We start from the raw sequence: 21,617 nt of genomic DNA, 5'->3' as shown, positions 1-21,617 counted from the left end.
CGTGAAACAATTTGTTCGGTCCCTTTTAGGTCCTACGACTCTCAGTTTCGCTAGCATTGCTCTAAATTTTATTGACGCCAAACAATCTTTCTACAGCCAAGAATCATAGTTAGCCAAATATCCCACCGTAGAGAACTTCAAGCACAAGAAACGGGTTTGAGATGTTTGGCTTAAAAAAAAAGGACAACGAACAAAGTTGTGGGTGAAGAAAGATGTGTAAACTCTACTGTGTTAATAAAAAAAATTTGGATACATACACGATATTTTATATGCCGTATGCGCGTAAAGTCTAATATTTTTCAAAATGTACTGTGGGGCTGCTTCAAAGGATGATCCAAACCGTTAACTTGTTAGGCCGCAACTTACATAGGCTGTACCCTGTAAATCATCTTTACAGGATGATCCCAACTCTCCGATCTATAGATGTTTTTATGGTGCAGTTCCTCGACAAATCGGATGGTTAGGATCATCCTATGGAAATGATTTTTTGGGCACATAACCCCAACAAATGAACGGTTTGGTTCATCCTTCACACGCACAGCATATAAAACCTCATGTATATATACATCCAAAATTCTAAAATAATTGTCGATGCATGTCTAAATAATAATCGAAGATTAATTTATACCTTAATATACACAAAATGAAATAGTTTTAAGATTGATGAAAGTGGTATGAATCTTCACATGACATGAAGGGTCTTAATGCTGGCTCTACATAACCTGGGACTAAGAAAGAACACTATTTTAAAAGTTCTTATAAGACATTTGGAGCTTATCAGCATAGAATCAAAGTTGATTGTTTAAAGGTAGACACTAGTTCAGGTAAGAGTGCTTGTGGGGTACTGATTTTTCTTCCTTTTTTCTCCTTTTCCTGAGGGATCAACTGAATTTTCAGTGTTACAAATTTAGTGTGATAATATTACACAAAATCTACAGATCATCATCATCTATACAAATTAAAATATTTTCTTAATTACAGTTGTAGAATCAGCACCTAGCCCCCCACGGAAAATCATAGACCATAGACCGATAACAAACTGCCTTGTGATCCTATATATACAGATGGTTCCACCACATCCACGCATTTATGATGGTTGCATACACAAACCCTCCATTACCAAGTACTCAAGCAATAACAACCATGGGAGAAGCCATGAGAGACTCCTCTTCAGCTGGCTCGGCAATCTTGAGGGCCATGACGGATTTGTAGGTTGCCAAGTTGGCGTTCTGTGTGAGCTTCGAGGCATTAAAGAGAGCTAAGAAGTCCACCGGAAAATCATAGATAGTAACAAAATGCGCTCGAGATTGTATACAGATAGTTCACCACATCGACGAATTTATGATGGCTGTGTACTTTTATCCCCATTGTGAAGCACCAAACCAATAAGCATGGAAGAAGCCTCAAGAGACTCTTCGACTGCCTCGGCAATCTTGAATGCCATGACAGATTTGTATGTTGCCAGCTCAGCATTCTGCCAGAGCATCCGGGCTTTCCTTCTCTTGACTCCAGCTATCTCCACAAGCCTTTTTGCTTCCTGCTCAGTTTTCCGGACTCTCTTCATGGCCTCTTGTATTTCTTTTTGCTTATCTTCCAGTAATCTCTTCATGGCCTCCTGTTCTGCTTTGTACTCAGCTTCCTTTAATCTCTTCATGGCCTCCTGTTCTGCTTTGTGCTCAGCTTCCTTTAATCTCTTCATGGCCTCCTGTTCTGCTTTGTGCTCAGCTTCCTTTAATCTCTTCATGGCCTCCTGTTCTGCTTTGTGCTCAGCTTCTTTTAATCTCTTCATGGCCTCCTGTTCTGCGTGGGCTGCATATGGATATGAAAGAGAATAATTAGATAATGTGCTTCTCCTGCTGAATTTGAAAATAGCCATTCAAAAGAACACATGGAGATCGGAGTGGTGAAAATATTTCTAATGCATATGTATGAATTGCTACTAGGGGTGCAACTCAGGCCAGCTGGGTCGAGTTGAGGCCAACCCAGTAGTCCAAACCCAATGTTACCTCAACCCTAAACCGGCCCAACACAGACCTCGAGTCGAGAAGGTTCAAACCTAACCGGATTTTCCAAATAACGAGAAAATAAGGGAAGAAAAGGGCACATTTAGGGCCTCTTTGGGTACCTCCAAAACAAGTTCTTATTTACAAAGATCATTTCAAGTTAATTTTATTTGGAAAAGGGACATTAAGGCTACTTTAGAAGCCATTAACTAGGATATTAAACTAGTATAGCCATTATTTGCATATGAGATTATGTGCAAATAAACTTTACGGGTATCCAGAAAGGCCTTTGCATTTATGCAAATAAACATGAGCGGTATCCAGATTCCAGAAAGGCCTTTGCATTTATGCAAATAAACGTTAACGGGTATCCAGAAAGGCCTTTGGGCTTGGCAGAGTTCAGGAACGGAGCCAAGTTCATGCAACCCATATGCAAATAATGTGAAAATGGCTCGAGCTAGTCTTATCTGACTGTCAAATGCACGCTGGAATTTCTTTGGAAGTGCATATGCTCAGGACTCATTTGTGGTCTCCCAAATGGAACCAAGCACATCTCAACTCAGCCTCAATTTTGGGACCGCAAGCAGGCAGTAAAGGTAACTCTTGTTGGGTGCATACATAGAAGAGGAAGGGTGAACTGAAATTGCATGTGAGCGCTGCTGCTAAAGGTCTACTCTTATAGGTTGTATAGCAGCACATGCAAGTGTGACAGATCTTGCTTTGAAATTAAAACAAGGAAAGAGCAAAACCAACCTTTCAAGAAACTTGCTGGCTCGCCTCTTCCCGGAAAGATCCCTTCTTCCCAGAAAGATCTCTTCTTTCCAGAAGACGGCTCATGTGTCCTTCCCCACTCTGGTGGTTGCCCCTTTTCAGAGAGATCATTCAAGTTATAAGATGGCTCGCCTCTTCCCGGAAAGATCCCTTCTTCCTGGAAAGATCTCTTCTTTCCAGAAGACGGCTCATTTATCCTTCCCCACTCTGGTGGTTGCCCCTGTTCAGAGAGATCATTCAAGTTATAAGATACATATCAAGGTTGGGTCAACAGGGGGAACAGTTCGGGTCATAACAACATTTACAAATGATCTCATGCCGCCTCGCATAATGAGAGTACATATTCTGAGAAAGAAGAAAAGACTGAAACAATCGCTAATAAACAGAGTTGTACAAAGCACCATACCTTTTCCACATAGAAAACATGCATGTAAGACAAACTGTAAAAAATGTAAAAATTAAAAAAAAAAAAAAAATCCAACTCCCTATATAATGATTAGCTACGGAGCTCTGCTTCAAGCTTTCAAACTGCAGAGAGTAAAGATGCGTTGTTCTGAAATAAGAAACAACAACCAAAGGTCAAGGACCCAAAGCATCCTCATTAGGTCAATTATTGCATAGCAAAATATTCAGTATTCAACTTACATTTGCCTGAGTAAGGAAAGGCTAAAAATTGCATACTTATTACATCTGACTGAGCAAGGAAAGGCTAAAAAATGTGCATTGTATCTACCTATCATCAGGGAACATAATGATTACGGATACTTGTTCCAGGCACTCTCAATGACAAGAATGCCTTTTCCCTAGAGGGTTGGCAAGGGATCTAGTTAATTATTATTCCGTGCATCTAGCGTCTCCCCAAAAAATGTCTTTTCTCTTTAGGGTTGGCAAGGGATTTAGTTAAATATTATTCTGTGCATCTAAGCTTTTCTCCAAAAAATCATCACCACAAGGGGGGAAATAGCCAAAGAAACTCCAAGCCCTCATTTCTAGAAAAATTCTCACTGGTCATATTTATCAAACACATCATGAGTTTGTGCATTGCTAAGAGGAAAAGGTAATTGACCAGGATTGGGAAGGTGTCATAAAGCATAACAAATGAAATACAGATGTATAAGGAATGAGCAAGAGCTGAGAGAACCATGTTCAGCTCTTCTTCCAGCATGCCAGGAGTGGCTCCATCATGTTTAGCAGACCACAACCATTGAACCACTAACATTTTCATGCTAGTCCGGAATACGAACAGCAAACACCCCATCATGCAACATACTTGTTTATTTCCATCATGATGAACAAGATGGTCTCAGTGTAGCATCTACCTTGAAGTCTCTGCTCTTTTGCTCCATTTAGCACTTAGAAGTTCAAATTTGATGTCTTAATTTCAAAAATAAAATGAACAAATGTATATCCAAATCAAGTATAATAATTTTTATGACATTCAATTAACCTTGGAGGACTTAAAAAAACATTGTTCTCCAATGTTGATAGAACGCTAGAGAAAAAAGTAACAAACACTCTCAACATTGGATATCTGGGAGAATCACATCACAGCTTTACTGAAAATATAGCATCTGATCCATTCCAACATGGTAGCTTTTTCATAACCTTCAACCACATAAATGTTTCATTTTGACCCAATAACACAAATAACAATCAATTCCCATTTTCAAAGATTGCTAGTTCAATTCCTTGAAGTGGGAAGAAATTATCTCAGCACAACACCAGTAATTAACTCTTTTTTTTAATGGTGCAAGTAACACTTTTAGATTGAGAGTTCCAACTTTTGCAGCATTTAGCAATATAAGTTCAACATTGAAATTCTCATTAACAGTACGGAACTGGGTCAGGTAGAAAGATATGCAACACAATTCTACAGTGTTGCATGAATGCTAGGAACAACGGTGATATATACCAATACAATGTTCGAGATACCCATAAAGAAATAAAGAGCAACTAAAGGAACCGGAGAAAAAACGAAACACTTGCAAAACATCAGGCACTCAGGACCATCTCATTCAAGAACTTTCAGGTGCAGCCTAAACTATTAATAACAAAGAGACTCGGACTAAGCCAACCCCACAGTGACATACTTACTTGAAAAGAAAAAATTATTAATAAAACATGCCTTGATTACCAGTGGTACAAGAGTTAATGGCAAACAATGTATGATATTCACATCTTCAATGACCAAAGTATAATAAACTTATGCAGACCACCCAATAGCAGAAGGATCCATTCCACAAGAGCATATCAAAATAAATATAGAACATGATATAGATACAAACAAAAAACGTACATAGCAAAGCATTTTTTACCTGGAAAATCCTAACCAGCCATGACTCTTTTTGATTCCTCTTTTTTAACCAGTAGCCATAGACAGCTGCCACCATGTCCCTCCTCCCTAAATCTAAACACAGGCTAGTAGCCCTATTCTCATCAGAGACATCAATGGGATGAGTATAAGCAGCCTTCTCAAACGCATATATAATCTTCTCGAAATTGTCCTTTGAAATATGACCTGCAGTACCATCGCTGTCATGAAAATTGGAATTCAACTTTTCTAACCACTTCTCGTCTACAGAATCCATATCGTAGTAAGTATTCTCAGTCAATAAAGCTCTACCAACTTCATCAGATTTAGTAGTGATGTACATATAAGGCTGCACAAAAGGAACTGCCTCACCATCCCCATAACCAAACATCTCTCGCACTCCTAGCATAGGGATTAGCCTGACAGGAGCACCCTGCTTATTCCTCTCACAACATTCCTTATGAAGCTCCTTGAATACACGCCAATATTTTCGATCACAGAACTCTAGCTTCCAGCTACTTTCACCGGTCCATATAATGGCACGCGTGTAACGATTGTATGTGCCACGCCTCATTTCTTGTGCCTTGTGTAGGTACCTTGTTGACCCTCGTGCCTTCACCGCAAGCAACCATTCATTGGAACCAGAGCATTCCAACATAACCTCTGCCCCACATTCCCTCCAACATCTATTGGATTCGATAACCAAAATATTCGCACTACAACTTACTGAGTCTATGTTCTGATTTCGATCTATTAAGGTCGAGTTCAATTCCTTACCCTTCGGGGCAGAACTATTCCTGGCAGACTTCCTCTGTCTGTGACTAGACCTTGGAGAAGAGTATACAACATTATCATTCCTAATTCCTAAGAAATTAGTACCACAAATGTCAAAGGTTTTTTCACGGATAGGCACCAGTAAGCCTTTAGCAGCTGAGTGAAGCTTCATGTTACCATTGAGCTCAGAATGTAAGCCTCCATTGTTTAGTTTCATCAATGATTTTTTCGGAACCCTAGCAGACCTCATAGAACTCCTCCTCTTTTGATGTTTCCATAACTTCACACAATGCCGTACTAATACATTACTATCATCTAATTCAGTTAATTCGAATGTGCAATCCACTGCACTCCTCTTCACAGAAGGACTTCCAGAATCCAAAATCTTGATTTTGGAAATACCCATCTCCGTTGGAATGCAAGAATCACGTTCAGAGCAATGAATATCACTCGTAGCATTTTCAAAATAACTTACAAGTATGCCTGGAAGAAATTCAGAAGCAAGAAATAGACCCGAAAGCAAGCTCATAAAATACAAAGGAGCAACTGAAAAATTCAGCGAAACCAACGGAACGAAACACCGGGCCCCAAAAATCGTGCAAACGCCAACAGTAGGAAAAGCACCTCGACAAGAAGCGATGCAAGAAAGACACTGAAGAAAGAAAAGATTAAACACTACAAGAAAATAGCAAATAAGAAATTCTGATTACAGAAGAGTCTTAGAAAGAAAAGCTTACATCTTCTGAACTAGGAACAGCCAAGAAATGAATTCCATCCATGGACAAAATTTTAGCAATCCACTCCAAAGACAAAAAAGCGTACAGTTCTGACAATCTCAACCTGGACCTCCTTAACAATCCCAAAACATAAACCAGGAACAAAACAAAAAGACGCGAACTAACAGGAGAAGACTCTACAAAGGCAATGAGCAAAATCCGCCCACGAACAAAATTGGGAGAATTTAAGACTGTCTCAGTGATTTCACTTTCTTTATTTTGTTCTGAGATTTCGGTTCTAAGGGGCACAATCAATTTCTTCCTACTCTGTTTCTTAACGAAAGGAATTCCGTACATCCGATCAATCGAAACCCTAGCTTCCGGCAATCTCTGGCGCTTCCTATTATATACAATCCCATACATTCTATCCCTATCTTCCCCTTTGCATCTACAAAAATCCGCCCTGTGAGGATTTTCGAGCAATCCGAGCCATTCATCTTCCTCTCCTTTCTGCTTCCTCGTGACAGACTCCGATGAGATCAGTCTCTCTCCCGATCGCAAAACCCTAATTTCATCAGAATCAGAAGACTTTGCAACCGATTTCGGTATGAAAACCCTTGTAGATCGCCGAGTCCCCATAGAGCAGAGATTACGAACCCTAGGGTTTATATAAAGAATGAAAAAACATCGTTTCTCCTCAACCAGTTTTGCTGAAAAAACAACTGAAAATGTGCCATTTAGAGCTCTGCAACTCCTACTCACCCCCGCTGCAAAATCGAGAGTATGAAATAAAGAATGAAAGAATGGGATCAATCAAGTGGAAAAATACCGGTAAAAACGCCATTAAAGGCCTCTGCAAGCTCTTTACTCATATGGAAGAAACATGGACATATTCAAGAAAATATTTCCTTCTTCTTTTTGTCCTTTCTTGATTTTCCCCTTTTCTTTATCGAATTAACATCGACATTGTCGTTTCACGTATTTCTTGTTGCAGAGAGAGAGAGAGAGAGAGAGAGAGAGTACTAGGGTTTATATAAACGATAGAAACAGCGGCAAGCGCTGGATGAGAAATGGACGGACTAGATCTTAAGATGGCAGTGAATAAACCATACCTCCAATTCTCCTATACCGACGTTTTTCTCGGCAATGAGAGACAGAGAGAGCGGGAGGAGGATGCTTTAAACAGCTCCGTAACCGTCCCTGACATTTATAATAATTACGAATCGGTCCAACTGTAGATTTTTCTAAAACAGGCGGGAGGATTGACGCTGAGATTAATTAAAGAAAGATGCTATTGCCAGTTTGCCGCTAAACATATTTAGGGCATCAAAATTTAGGTTATCTTTTTAATTTTCACCTAAAAATAGCAACAGCTTTGCCGATTGCCGTATACAGATGATGTTGCGTTTCCCAAAACAGCCTTCCAAGTGGAATTTTCCATTAGGGTGCGTACCTTACCGATACGCCAAAAGCTCCAGAGCTGATGGGACGCGTTAGGCAAGGCCCTTTAAACCTGTCCCATACCAAGCTGGGTCCCACCCAGTCGCATACCTAGGTGGGCCCCTACGTAGGACCGTAACATTACCACCACGTTTCCGAATCCGCCCTCCTCGGTGGTCCACTCTGTGACGGCTTTCACTCTGGTCTTTTTTCCAAGTAGCTATTTCCACAGGTCACCCCTTCCGCGGCGGCCCACTCTGTGGCAATTGAACTTTCCTTCGGGCCGCGCTTATGTGTAGCCGTCGTCTTGTCAAGCCGAGCGTTCAGAGCAGAATCTCTTCCACGACCATCTGTGTGTCAAAATTTCAAAAAATTAGGGCAATGAGCTTTGGTGATCAATACAATTAGATTCATTTGAAAATGGAGTTCGCTCAACCCTGGATGATGCCATACAAAATGGAGACTAATCGTAGGACCAAGAAAAGAAGAAAGGGAGCAAGAAGGAAAAAGAAAAAAGATAAGAGAGAAGACTTTTGAAAAGTCCTACACAAGAAGATTTCATTATTCTCCAACTAGCCGGTGCTTCGTCTCCAACCTTGAGGACAAGGTTGATTCCAAGAGGGGTGGACTGTTACGTATTCACTTGTTGAGATTTTTAAGGGATTTGAATATGGACGGGGGTTATTGGGTAGATTTTAGTTAAAAACGATTTGTGTAGGCTATGGTTATCACTTTGCAATGTTTTAGGAAAGTTGCTATTGTTTAGGATTTGGCACACAGTATGTTGGTTGCTAAGGTTTAGGTTACGTGGTAAGTTATTTTCTCTTTAAATAATATGTAGTCATAAGGAATGAAAAAAAGTCTTTCAAAACGTGTCTCGTGCACAAAAGATGATTGATCCTTCCCTCGAAGTGGATCAAGAGGCCGATCTTCCCTCTAAGAAGATCAATCCGTTGCAAACCTGATCGGGTTCGTAACAAATTAAGTGGTATTAGAGCAAGGCATGGATGATCCAAGGATCGGACGGTTGGAAGCTGCGTTGTGTTCACTTGCGGTGGGACAAGAGAGGATGATCAAGGAGATTCATGTGATGTTTTTTTACTCTGATACCAAATGTTAGGTACCTTACCGATACGCCAAAAGCTCCAGAGCTGATGGAACGCGTTAGGCAAGGCCCTTTAAACTTGTCCATACCAGGCTGAGTCCCACCCAGTCCCATACCTAGTTGGGCCCCCACTTAGGACCGTAACAGTGTCACCTCACTGTAATACCTTGCAGCATCTGTTACAGCATAGCGGGTCTTATATTGATTGATCCAAACGGTTCATTTGAGGGAATTCATTTTACTTTTGGACTGAATAATAGATTCATGCAAGGCCTACTAAATGGACGGTCCAAATTAATTTATAGTGGGACCCACTATGTCATCCTGGCACGCATCGTTTGTATCATACTGAGGTGACGCCCTGCTAATTGGGATGCAATTTGGGTGGGATCGGGTTTGATAGAGTTGAGTGGGAATCAGAACTCAGAACCCGACCGGATCTTAATATAAAAGCTCCACCCAAATTCCCAAAAATTGACCGCGAGGTAGCCCCCCAGCTTCCTTATTAAAACAGGAGTGAGAATATTTCCGTATTAGAGTTTTTATATGGTCGACAGTAGTGAAGCAGAAGGAAAAAAGAAAAAAGAAAAAAAAGAGGTACTCTAGACTGAAGGGCGCCCCCAGGCGCTGAAAGGGGCGGTTGTGCATTTATAATGGCTGAAAGTTAGTGTAGAGCCGTCTCTAGCAGCCACCGGGAGCGCCCTTCATTTTAGAATACCTCAAAAAATATACAGTGGAGCCCAAATTATTGGGTGATCTAAACCATCCATCTGTTGGGTCTGATATAGATAAGTTATGCTCTAAAAATCCTCTCCATAGGATGATCTTAATACGGAGTAGATCACCTAACAATGTAGGTTTTTTTACTGCACGTGCTTGCATTTCCATCCACGTTGTGTTCATCTGTGTTTAAGATGTTGTATTACAATGGATATGTAGAGAATTTTGCAAACAGGAAAAAAAAACTTTATTTTAGGTAGAGTCACCGCTCCTCTCCAATTCAATACTTAGGAGGTCCAGTTGCCTTGAAAAAACCTCTCAACCCCTCTTTTCTATCTTTTAATTTATTTATTTGTGTCACAGCCGATTACGTACGTAACACGCACCTGACATTCTGGGTTCCAAACACAGTCTCTTATCAGTAGTCCCTTATAACGTGATTTGATGTGAAAAGTGGGCAACTTTAATGCTTTTTGACGTCAAATCACGTTATAAGGGGAGCGTGCAAGTAATGCAGGGGGAGTGAAAATATCATCTCCCTTGAAGTATTGTCTTCTCTGTAAAAAAATAAATAAATACTTTACCCTATGAAGAAATGGTTGCAGAAAGCTGTGGTGGTTGTGCTCTTGGAGGATTAGGATGTTGAAGCATGTCTGGTTCTACGATGATGGGGAGACCATTATAGGAACAAAGTTTAAATGTTTGGGCTCTTAGATTGGTTGAGATCTTATAGCTATTGTATAAGAATTAATAAAATGATTAGTGGGGGCCTCCAAGATCAAAGTCACTTCAAATATCTGAACTGAATCATCGTTTCCACACATCTGCAAATAATCAGAAAAGTTTAATAATCCAAAAAAACATTTTCAGTCACTACTAAGAAGAGATATGTATGGTGATGATAACAGCGTCTTCTCAGAAGAATAACTCAGATGGATTGAACAATAGAGGCAAAGAGAGGCATCCGCTATTAAGCACAGTGTATAAAGAATCTAACTCATCACATGTTTCAGTACAAGCTGATGCCTTTGGTTTTAGAACTTACTTAACAGAAGAAAACCTCTCCAAAGCTTCGACTTCGTAGTAAGGATTGAACAACAAACTTGCCTTGAAGAACTACGTATCAGAAATTTGACTGCTATCTGCCGCTATGCTGTTGAGTAAAGATTCACAAGCATCTTCTAGAATATCCAAAACCTGCAACCACATGAAATAACCGACTTAAGCATCAGGACTCCTCAAGAAAGGGTGATCTATTCTGAAGATAAGATAGAAATATTCTTGAACAGAATTGGACCACAAGATATTTGAAGGGAAGATCCATTCAAACCGTAAAATTGGATCCAAGACTAACATCAAAGTATAGTATTATCCATTTACAACATTGCACATTATTTTCCACAATTTAAGTAGAACATGCATTCCAGTATAAAATGGAAAGATATATATCCATTTCAAAAAAAATGGAAAGATATCAAGCTTAGTGTTAACTGCAATCCCATTTTAGCCATTCCCAATAAAATAAACTGCAATCCCATTTTATCTTCCTAAAGTCTAAGGCCCTGTTCTTTTAAGATTATGGCAATCAATTGTGAGTGCCAAACCGATTATTGGACTCAAATTGTTGGCACTCACAATGAATTGCCATAATTTTAAACAAACAGGGGCTTAAATGACCAAAATGCATCTAAGAACAGACATTCTGTTTTTCGAGAAAATTTCATGATTCAGATAATTTTTTATCAAATTGTATTCAATTCTCATTTTTCATTAAATCCAGAACAATGTACAGGATTTGAATCAAACTGAACTTGGAAGATCTAACTGGAAGAAAATAATCGGGAAGCAAGAAAGATCACACGTGTTTTCATGGGGTTTGCATCATGTCTTGAGATTCAAGCATAAGTAGGCACTTAACATAAAATCTTAGAATTCCTGTCACCTTTCACTGGTGTTACCTATTTTGATACAATAATCCATATGGATCCAATAGCGGTTGAGAAATGAAATTCTCCGATGTGCTTCCACAGGCAAGATCAAGTGAAATCGACTAAAATCTTATTAAAACTCCTGTAAATCCATCAGACCTAGTCTACTTGATCATTCTTTTGCCTAATTTAATTTTCACCAGTCCAAGGTAGAGAATGGAAGTGCATAAAGTAATAGATGAACGTGCCCCAATGTTTTATTCTAGAATCATTTCCTGAAGAATACGTATTTTCTATGATTTGTGGACACGGACACGAGTGTCGTGTGTTGACACGGACACGGAGTGTCAGACACGGCAAACCTCCAAAATTTAGAAACGGGGACACGGCTAAAATAGAAAGGATATATATCATACAACAACAAATATTAGTAAAGAAGAGCTAAAAAAGAGTTTATAATCAAAGAATAGTTAATAATAAAATAGGTAAATGCAATATGCAGTGATAAAACAGAATGTTACACTTGACACGACACAAAAACGTGTCCACACACCCACATTAAGTCTAACACTTATAACAATACATTTAAAAGTGTCCAAAAGAGTGTCGACACGGGTGGACACGTGTGTCGTGTTGGACACGGCAAGACACGTGTGTCAGCAGTAAATTCAAAGTGTCGGCCAAATCATAGCGTATTTTAAGAGCATCAATATACTGGTCATCATGCAACTAGCAATCAAACACAGATATCGCTGTCAGGTACAGCAACCACAAAAAAACCTGGACTGACACATCGACATCTACATTTAGCATATATTATAATATAACTATATAATCAGGCAACAAAGAGCACATATATGAATGAACCACTGTTCAGAAGCTAACCAAGTTGACACCCTTTTACCTTGGCCGAGTTCTCACCCAAGTTTGAGTTTTGCCCTACCAAATCAACCAAAAGTCGAAACTCCTTTGGATCACCCGATGAAAAATTAACTGTGTCAATCATTGGATCGCCCTAGTTTGACCCCCCTTTTACTATGGCCAAGTTCTCATCTGGATCCCAGTTTCAAACACTGATATGAACTATGCAACTAAAAAATGTCCATGGCGGCAACAAGGAAATCAGAATTCTCAGTGGAAACGAGGCAAGCAAACCTGCACAGTAGTTTTCTTATACTCAAAGTTGTGTAATACACCTAATCTAAGCCCGATCTGCAATTACAAGGAAGATAGGTGGTACTTACAACAAGCCTGGTGAAGGCACATTCAATCAGAAAATAAAAGCCAATTTTAGATGGATCAAGACTCAATAATATATCATGTGCCTACCTTCCTCAATACCATCTACCACGTATTGTCTTCACGTGTTAGTGTAGGCCTTGTTACCTGACCTATGCCTTTTCCTGGGTGGTATGTAAATAACTGAATACTCATAATAGTGATAAATACATAATGAAGAAATGCCTAAATCAAGTTGTTTAGAACAATTAAAACATGCTAAAGCAATGATGCCCGAATACTTGTATTAGACGGAAATATTTAGGCAGATATCACCTGCTAGAAATACTAGCACCAACATATGGTCAGATGATTCTTAAGCTATTTCCTGTTTATTTTTAACGCTATAGTCAACTATTCATTCCCCCACATGGTTTCTTCAAATATCCATTTCTTGGATAGGATATGCTCACATCCTTCCCCAAGTTTAAGAGAAATGTATCCACATTTGTATCAAGATATAAATGGGCATGGCATGCTGTAAGGTATTTCAGTTGGAAATCCAAACTCCTATCTTGAATGAGATCGAACAGATTCAGCAGTAACCCCGGTCATTTACCTTTTCAAAACCTTGTGGTCCACCATAGTAAGGATCAGGCACTTGAGTTTCCTTGTGCTTCTTACAATAGGAGCACATTAACCTAACCTGCAATGAACAATTTCAGAGCCAATACAAGGCAGTCAGTTGCGCACTCGAGAAACTAAGGACATTGGAGTTTACTGACATATCAAAGAAACATCGATGCATCTACAAACCTTTTTATAGGCATCTGCAGGGAGGGACTCCTTGGTTTTCCACCTATCATAAGCTTCTAATATGTCAGCTGCAGGCAGAAAAACATTCATGAATAGAATTCGACAGGAGCACCAACGAACAGTAAAAACTTAAAACAGACGAGCAATGCATTCATCTGTAGTTCACATAAATTAAAGCATGAATTCTGATACTATCTATCTCCTCAGACAAACGTCACATTTTTGTTAAAGAAATATCTCAGATCAAAATCGCCAAAAGCAAATGCAAAAGAAGGAAAACCATCAATCAAAACCATACCTAATCAAATTAAAACATATCACTCAGATAAATTTCCCTACCTCTGTTTTGCATGTCCATCGCTACTATTAGATCAAAATCAATGAAGTCCGATGGTCGTATGGGCCTTGAAATGGAGGTTATCTCTATTCCACGTCTTTTTGCTGCAGCTCTCATCCGCGGATCAGCGTCATTACCCTTTATGAGAAGAGGTTTCAGTCATCAAAAGATTCAACAGAAAGACACTTTTCAAGATTTCATACAAGATTTTTTATTGGAAGTTGGTTAAATTGAACTTTTAATTGAAGATAAATGTTTAGCTGTTATTGAGAATGGCTTTTTTTTTAATGGAAACAAGTTTTGCAGGAGTTGAGAATGGTTTGAGAAAAAATTCTAAAAAGGGTGTTGAAAATCATGTCATAATAGAGAGTGAGGTGAACATCCTAAAGCGCTAGGGCAGAGTGACCGAAATTTGGTCTAAGGAACATTCCATCGACTTCCTCTCGTCAGTCAAAGGAATGGGTGGGTGTTGGGTTGGGTTTTTTTTTTTGCGAGGGGGGGGGGGGGGGGGGGGGGTTGCAACATTATCGATGGTGACTTGCTCGTTAGAGTCAAAAGAATTACACGAGAACTTTCATTTTCTATAAGGTGGAAGCAGCAATTATCCTTAAACAAGGGAAAGTGTAAAAGTTCAAAGCTAAAGTGGGCAGTTATTGCAAGTTCCCTATCAAAGAACATGGCATGGTGGTAAGCAATTATAGATGAAAAGCTACAAGGGACGACTGCTTCAGATGAAGAGGTCCCATAACCAACACCAAACATTTTTTTTTTAAAGGTAACGAGATTGCATTAAATCAAAAGTAGTACAAAGGGACAACATGTCCCCGCAGACAACAATGAAAGTGCAAGAGGCCCATCCGAAAAAAGAAACACGGCCGAAAAGAAGAACAGAAAAAGTTACAAAACGGAAGGGGTATCAACGACCAAAGAATCGCAATCCACCCCAGCCTTAGCAAGAACATCAACAAGATCATTGCCAGATCGCCACGTATGTTTCAGCACAGGACGAAGAGAGGCCACCGAGTCCCTTATTTCGTCAATCTTGAAAGCAAGGCACCACGAGCCATAAGCCTTACTGCTGGCCCACGCAATAGCTTTGGACGAGTCACCTTCAGCGATCAGAGGCCCGAGAATATGCTTTGCGTACCACTGTAGACCAAAAAGAAGGGCGGAGACCTCCGCTTCATTTCCGTCACGGACACCCAACGGCCCCGAGAAAGTCATGCATATATTTCCATTATGATCTCGGAAGGCACCACCAATGCCGGCCCTTCTCGGATTGCCCCGTGAGCTCCCATCAAAATTGAATTTGAACCATTCCTCCCGTGGAGGTATCCACCGAGGGGAAACCAATGACTCATATTTCCTCTCCGAGATCACCGCCACCCAATTTCTAAGCATTTCACCTGTCGAATAATGTACACGGCCCCTAATTTTTGCCCAGTTGATAATCGTTAGCTCAAGGTCGAGAATAATGCCAAAGCAACTCCGCTCCTTTCCCTTGAATATACGATTGTTGCGCTCTGCCCATAGAAGCCAAACAATTGCATACGGGATAGAATGCCACATAGTGTCTCTGAGGCGGCCAACAAAGACGCCCCACCAATTAGAGATAACATCCCGAATATCCCCCTGTAGTACCCATGAAAACTCGAAGGACTTGAATATTCCCATCCAAACCTGAAAAGAGAAGGGGCAGAGAAGGAATAGGTGATCGAGATTTTCTTCCGCATTCTTGCAAAGTGCGCACCGATTTGCTAAGTGGAATCCCCGGGACTTTAGCTTTTCACACGTGTTTACGCCATTGAGTAATAGGGTCCATAAGAAAGCTGTGATGCGAGGTGGTGCCACATTTTTCTAGATCTTGGCTAAGGTGGATGGGCTGCCGCCATCGTCGTTTAGTTTTCTGAAGAAGGATTTCACTGAAAACACCCCCTGAGAATCAGGTATCCAAATCCACCGGTCCTCTTCCGTAGGTGAGAGATATGTGGCCGAGAGTTTCCGAAGGAGAGAACCAAAGTTTTCAATTTCAGAATCCTTTAAGTTTCGCCACAGTCTAATATCCCAGACATAATTGGCATGGCCAGGACTTCGAATCAAATTTTGTGCGATGGTAGAACCCGGGTCAGAGGCAAGTCCGAATAAGTCAGGGAACACCTCAGCCAAAGTGTCATTGCCCACCCATTTGTCAACCCAAAAACGCACCGAGTTGCCTTCTCCAGGCTTAAATCGCACCACAGGAAGGAAGGCATCCCTTGCAGATGAAACCGATTTCCAAATACCCGACCCCTTCTGATTTGTGACACCGTTACAGATCCAATCGCCCCAACCTCGGCCATATTTCTCACCCACTACATTTTGCCACATCGCTTCCTTTTCCGTACCGAAGCGCCAAAACCACTTACCCAAAAGAGCCTTGTTCTGGACTCTGATTTTGCCAATTCCCAATCCCTCATTTCTTTTAGATTGGCAAACCCTTTTCCACCCTATTAGGTGTTTGAGCCTCTTCCCACACTCTTTGCCTTCCCAAAGAAAATCCCTTTGTATTTTTTTGATTCGTGAAGCAATGGCCGCAAGGATCTTAAACACCGACATAAAATATACCGGCATATTGGCTAGAGCAGCCTTAATTAAAGTGATTCGTCCCTCGAAGGATAGGTAGTTCCTCTTCCACGATGCCAGTTTCCTTTCAATCTGCTCAATAATCGGGTCCCATTGCGAGGCTTTAGGGATACCGTACCCGAGAGGCAATCCAAGATATTTTATTGGGAGCGTGGCAACTTGACACCCAAGAATACGAGCATATCTGGCCGTGGTAGAAGGGTCCACATTAATACCAGTGACCGTGCTTTTTGATAGATTAATTTTGAGACCAAAAATAATCTCAAACCATCGAAAGATACGTTTCGCGTTGACCACCTGAGTAATATTATCTTCCAAGAAAAGTATAGTATCGTCAGCGAACTACAAGTGCGATATTGTAGACGAAGCCACGGGACATATGCCATGGATGTAGCCACGATCTTCAGCTTTGGCAATAAGAGAGTGCAACGACTCCGCCACGATGATAAACAGATAAGGGGCCAAAGGATTGCCTGACGCAATCCACGAGAGCAGCCAAAATACCCTTCAGGTGATCTGTTAATTAAGATTGAGAACATAGCCGATTTAAGACAGGCCGACATCCAGGAGTGCCATTTCACACCAAAACCCATACGCGATAGAATGTAGTTCAAAACCTCCCAGTCGACATGATCATAGGCTTTCTCAAAATCGACCCTAATCAAAATACCACTCTCCCCCTTCCGCTTCATAGTATCAAGGATCTCATTCGCAATGAGAATGCCATCCAATATTTGACAATCTCTAACGAAGGCCTCTTGGTATTTAGATATAATATGCTTCATAACAGCACATAAACGCCTCGCGAGTACCTTAGATAAAAGCTTGTAGATCCCGTGAAGAAGACTAATCGGCCGGAAGTCCTGTATGGAAGCCGCCCCCTCCTTTTTTGGTATTAAAGTGGTAAATGTAGAATTCGTATCTTTGCTAATGATACCCCGCTCGTGGAATTCCAACATGAATGCAAACACATCAGACTTCATAGTGTCCCAGTATCGTTGATAAAACCCCGATGGGAGGCTGTCAGGACCTGGTGCCTTGTCCTTTTGTAATGACTCCAAAGCCCCCTCAACCTCATCCATAGAGAAAGGACGTTCAAGCCATTGAGCCCGGTCGATAGATATGCTGTTAAAGTCTAGACCATCAAACTTTGGTCGCCAGTTATGCTTCCGAGTGTATAGATTGCTATAGAACTCCACCACTTTGTTACGAATAACCGCTTTATCATCAACCAGCACCCCATTGATGGATAGACATCTAATTGAGTTAGCCCATCGGCGATTTGAAGCAATTCGATGGAAAAACTTCGTGTTGTTGTCACCCTCTTTGAGCCACACAGCACAGGATTTTTGCCTCCAGCTCATCTCATCCCGCCTAAGAATTTCATCATATTCAGTTTTGAGGTTAGCTCTGGATTGTTGCTCCAAATCAGTTAGAGGGGCAGACTCTTCTTTAGTCTCCAATGCCGATAATAACTGCAGAAGCTCTACCTTTCTCTTCTCAATTTTTACCTTTTCGCCACGGGCCCATGATTTGATCAAACCTTTCAATGCCTGAATTTTTTTACTTATAATAAATCCTTTCCACCCCACCACCCATCGATGGAGTCATTGAAATCTGAAGACTCACACCATGCCATATCCATCTTAAACGGGCATGGTCCCTCGTAGCATTCAGAGAGCTCCAGCAAGATCAGATTATGATCCGAGATTGGCTTCGGCAATGCACTTTGAGAGATCAACGGGAAAGCATCGAGCCATTCCTTGGAAATAAGAATTTGGTCCAGAGGGCTCATCACTAGTCGATCTTGATTGTTGGACCATGTGAAAGAAGCACCGGACAATGGTAGATCCATAAGTTCAGCTTCCATAATGAAGTCAGAGAAATTCCGCAAAGTAGTGGTAATACGGCCAGGCCGGCTTTTCTCGTGCAGAAAACGAATGGTATTGAAGTCACCCCCTACAACCCACGAACCGGCCCAATGATGACGAATGTTGAGTAATTCAGTCCATAATCCCCTCCTTTCCCGCGCACGTACAGGTCCATATACAGCCGTAAACAACCAGACATTAGAGGTGCCCCTATCGGAGAAGAGAATAGACACCGAATGATTTCGAATCCAACTTTCCACAGCAGTGAATAGATGATCCTTCCATACCACAATAATCCGCCCAGATGCACTAATTGCGTCTTTAGATACCCATTCGTGATTCGCCCTCCCCCAAAATTTATTGATATCCCCATCAGCAACCCCAACCAACTTGGATTCAAGAATTACAAGAATATCAGGGCATCGGATTCTGCAAAGGTCTTTTACAGCCAGCACCTTCCGGTCCGATCCCATTCCCCTTATATTCCAGAAAATTAACTTCATGATAACAGACATAAAACCCGACACCCGCCAGCCGGTTATCCATCTCAGAGCAGACGCCGTAGCTCCCGCGACCCCTTGGCATTTGATTTAATATTTGAAGGCTGAATTCCTTCAACATCCCTCCCTTCAATCTCTATGAACATGTTGCGAGTTGCAGGAACATTTTCTTTGTACAAGATCCCAATGCTGTCCGCCATCAGGGCCATTTCCCCAAACTCGTCTACATTTCCTTGATTATCATTCGTCATTTGCTCCTCCCCTCGATGTAAGCATTCGTGTACCTTTTCCCGTAGTTCAATCTCCAAGGAATCTTTTTCTGATTCCAAATTGGTTGATCCCAACGAGTTCTCCACAGCGATCAATATATTATTATCATGCTGCATGACGTTGTCTGGCCTTGACGTTACACGGCCATTACAGCATGATGACCCATCCACCTGGTTTGCATTCACCCCATCGTGGACTCAGGTTCCACCCAGTTACTAGCAATGATGGTCTTCTCCCCCATACAACCTTCCTCATTCACCCCCAGCAGGGGCTCAGAGGTCTCCCCCATGAATGCCGCCGGTTCCATCCTTGCTATTTCGGTAACCTCCGCAGGCCCGGAACACCCATCAAGCTTCGCCCCCGTCAAGGGTGTGACAAGCCTCACACCAGAAGATCCATCATCATCAGATTTCTTCCTATTGTGTTTAATGTATTCCCGAATAATTTCTTCGACACCAAACATGTCTTAGCATTTAGATTTATCTTTACATTTCCGCATTGTTATTTACTTTTCGCAGCTGTAACTTATCCTCGAAGAATTAAAGTCACGACGGAATGGATTCATCTTCTCAGGTGAGCATTTCACTTTAAGCCCCTATCCCTCGCATTAGCATATGTTTGTGTGGTTTTGTTAGCAAGCTAATCAGATACCGGTCGATCCTAATTTATTTTGCAATCTGCGTGCAATGACGTCGTCATTGTTTGTGTTCTACACGCATTGACATCTAACGTGAGTCGTTCACATTCTACGTGTCTCAACGTTCCACGTTGGCATCGTGTTGTTCTAGAAAAGTCCTTTTGTTCAGAAAGGCATTAGTGCCGAAGGAATAAGTGATGTTCCCCTCTTCTTCTCAATCGCCTTAAATCCAATCCGGGGGGATAGAAAATTCAGCCGACCATCCCTAGAATTGAATTTTGGACCGTTTATTAAAATTGGCATGCCCACGCATTCATCGCTGACCACACACGCATCACTTGCACTGACCGACCAAGGCAATCACATCGGCACATGACCTTTGACCGAAACAAGAGTGGGTCATCGAGGATGCTAGATGCGGAAGCGCGGTGGAATGTGCGCGGCACTAGGTGGGACCGAACCTGGTAAGGAACGGGTTTAAAGGGCCTAGCCTAATGCTCATCAGTCCATAGGCTTCTGACCTATTGGTTAGGTACTTAATATAATCTAGACCATCCATCAATCTGGCCCTGCTGTGGACAGCAACCTGTAAATTTCAAACCAATCGAACAGGACTATCTTAACCACCCAAACCAGAAATTGGATAGCTAAAACAATTCACAAATGCCTATTGTAATTATCCATCTCCAACCAATCGTTTTGGATGACTAGGAATATCCCAAAAGAGCGACTTTAAAACCATGGACAATCCAAGGTGGGTTTACAAGATATAAAGCCCAGATGGATTATTAGGCCATCCGCCAATTTTGGGCGATTTTATTTTTGCATGAATGGAGAGGGTACCTCGTGGTAATCAATTGTTCCCGCAGAATCAATCCTGAAATTAGGTAGAATCCCTTTGTTACTCACAATACCTCTGAATACTCCCTCTGCCGCTGGGCTTCTACAAATATTACCTGAAATTGAAAACGAAAATAAAAAATCAGCATCATTACATATTATAGAGAAATAATAAGAGACAATTTTCCTATGATTGAAAAAAAAAAAAAAAAGAGCGAAACTCGCCAAGGCAAACGAAGAGAACGGAGAAGGGTTTTGATGGTTGTGGTGATGAAGGGGATGTGGAAGAAGCCATGGATGCTGTAACTATAAATGATGGGTATTTGGATTTGGCGATTGAGAGAGAAAGAGGAAGATTTTGTCGGAGGAATGGAGGAAGAGAAGGTTTTGCTGTTTTCAGAAGAGGAGGAAATAATAGAGGAGAGGGATGGCAAAATTGTGAATTTGGTGATAAATATGGTGTTGACAATCTGCCGGAGATTCCTCTCATATCCCCTCTCGTACTCCTTTTTTGTAACACACTGGACTTTGAGTTCAAGTTGAAGGCTATGTTGTGGATTTGTGGGTGTGTGTATAGAGGGTGATTTGGGAATTATCCAAAAGGGAAATGATATATTCGCCCCTTTCTCTTCCTTGGGACAGCCCCTTGATATTGATGGGTCATGAAACAAAATCAAAGGTTCTAACCTTCGAATTTGTATCCATAATACAGGCAGTTGCTTTTATTGTTTTCTCACC

General features: G+C 41.2%; 2 protein-coding genes across 2 annotated transcripts; both read right to left on the bottom strand.

Annotated features, from left to right (window-relative positions):
* Positions 1-819: 819 nt before the first annotated feature.
* On the bottom strand, positions 820-10,561 carry LOC143877588 (uncharacterized). The gene is made up of 5 exons (XM_077379734.1): positions 10,425-10,561; positions 6,597-8,365; positions 5,090-6,511; positions 2,757-2,994; positions 820-1,809 (listed from the first exon to the last, which is right to left on the bottom strand). The coding sequence occupies exons 2-5, from the start codon at positions 7,212-7,214 to the stop codon at positions 1,340-1,342; spliced, it is 2,748 nt and encodes a 915-aa protein (XP_077235849.1). The 5' UTR covers positions 7,215-8,365; positions 10,425-10,561; the 3' UTR covers positions 820-1,339.
* Positions 10,562-10,752: 191 nt separating this feature from the next.
* Positions 10,753-21,438, bottom strand: LOC143877590 (protein-tyrosine phosphatase). Its single transcript, XM_077379736.1, has 6 exons — positions 21,105-21,438; positions 20,883-20,995; positions 14,142-14,277; positions 13,803-13,870; positions 13,606-13,692; positions 10,753-11,037 (listed from the first exon to the last, which is right to left on the bottom strand). Exons 1-6 carry the CDS (start codon positions 21,367-21,369, stop codon positions 10,957-10,959), a joined length of 750 nt encoding a protein of 249 aa, XP_077235851.1. The 5' UTR covers positions 21,370-21,438; the 3' UTR covers positions 10,753-10,956.
* Positions 21,439-21,617: the final 179 nt, after the last annotated feature.

This window comes from Tasmannia lanceolata, unplaced genomic scaffold, assembly GCF_043159265.1.
Source record: "Tasmannia lanceolata isolate RefF3 unplaced genomic scaffold, GAP_Taslan_0.1 ptg000005l, whole genome shotgun sequence".
NCBI classification, from domain to species: domain Eukaryota; kingdom Viridiplantae; phylum Streptophyta; class Magnoliopsida; order Canellales; family Winteraceae; genus Tasmannia; species Tasmannia lanceolata.
Note: the sequence above shows the minus strand (reverse complement) of the source record. Positions and strands in the feature narration are given on the sequence as shown.

Coding starts and splice junctions, on each gene's coding strand:
- LOC143877588 (XM_077379734.1), bottom strand. CDS start 7,214: ATGGGGACTCGGCGATCTACAAGGGTTTTCATACCGAAATCGGTTGCA. Junction 6,512..6,596: donor CTGTTCCTAGTTCAGAAGAT/GTAAGCTTTTCT, acceptor TTCTTTCTTCAG/TGTCTTTCTTGCATCGCTTC. Junction 2,995..5,089: donor GGCTGGTTAGGATTTTCCAG/GTAAAAAATGCT, acceptor CTCTCTGAACAG/GGGCAACCACCAGAGTGGGG.
- LOC143877590 (XM_077379736.1), bottom strand. CDS start 21,369: ATGAGAGGAATCTCCGGCAGATTGTCAACACCATATTTATCACCAAAT. Junction 20,996..21,104: donor CGTTCTCTTCGTTTGCCTTG/GCGAGTTTCGCT, acceptor TTTCAATTTCAG/GTAATATTTGTAGAAGCCCA. Junction 13,693..13,802: donor CTGCAGATGCCTATAAAAAG/GTTTGTAGATGC, acceptor TGTTCATTGCAG/GTTAGGTTAATGTGCTCCTA.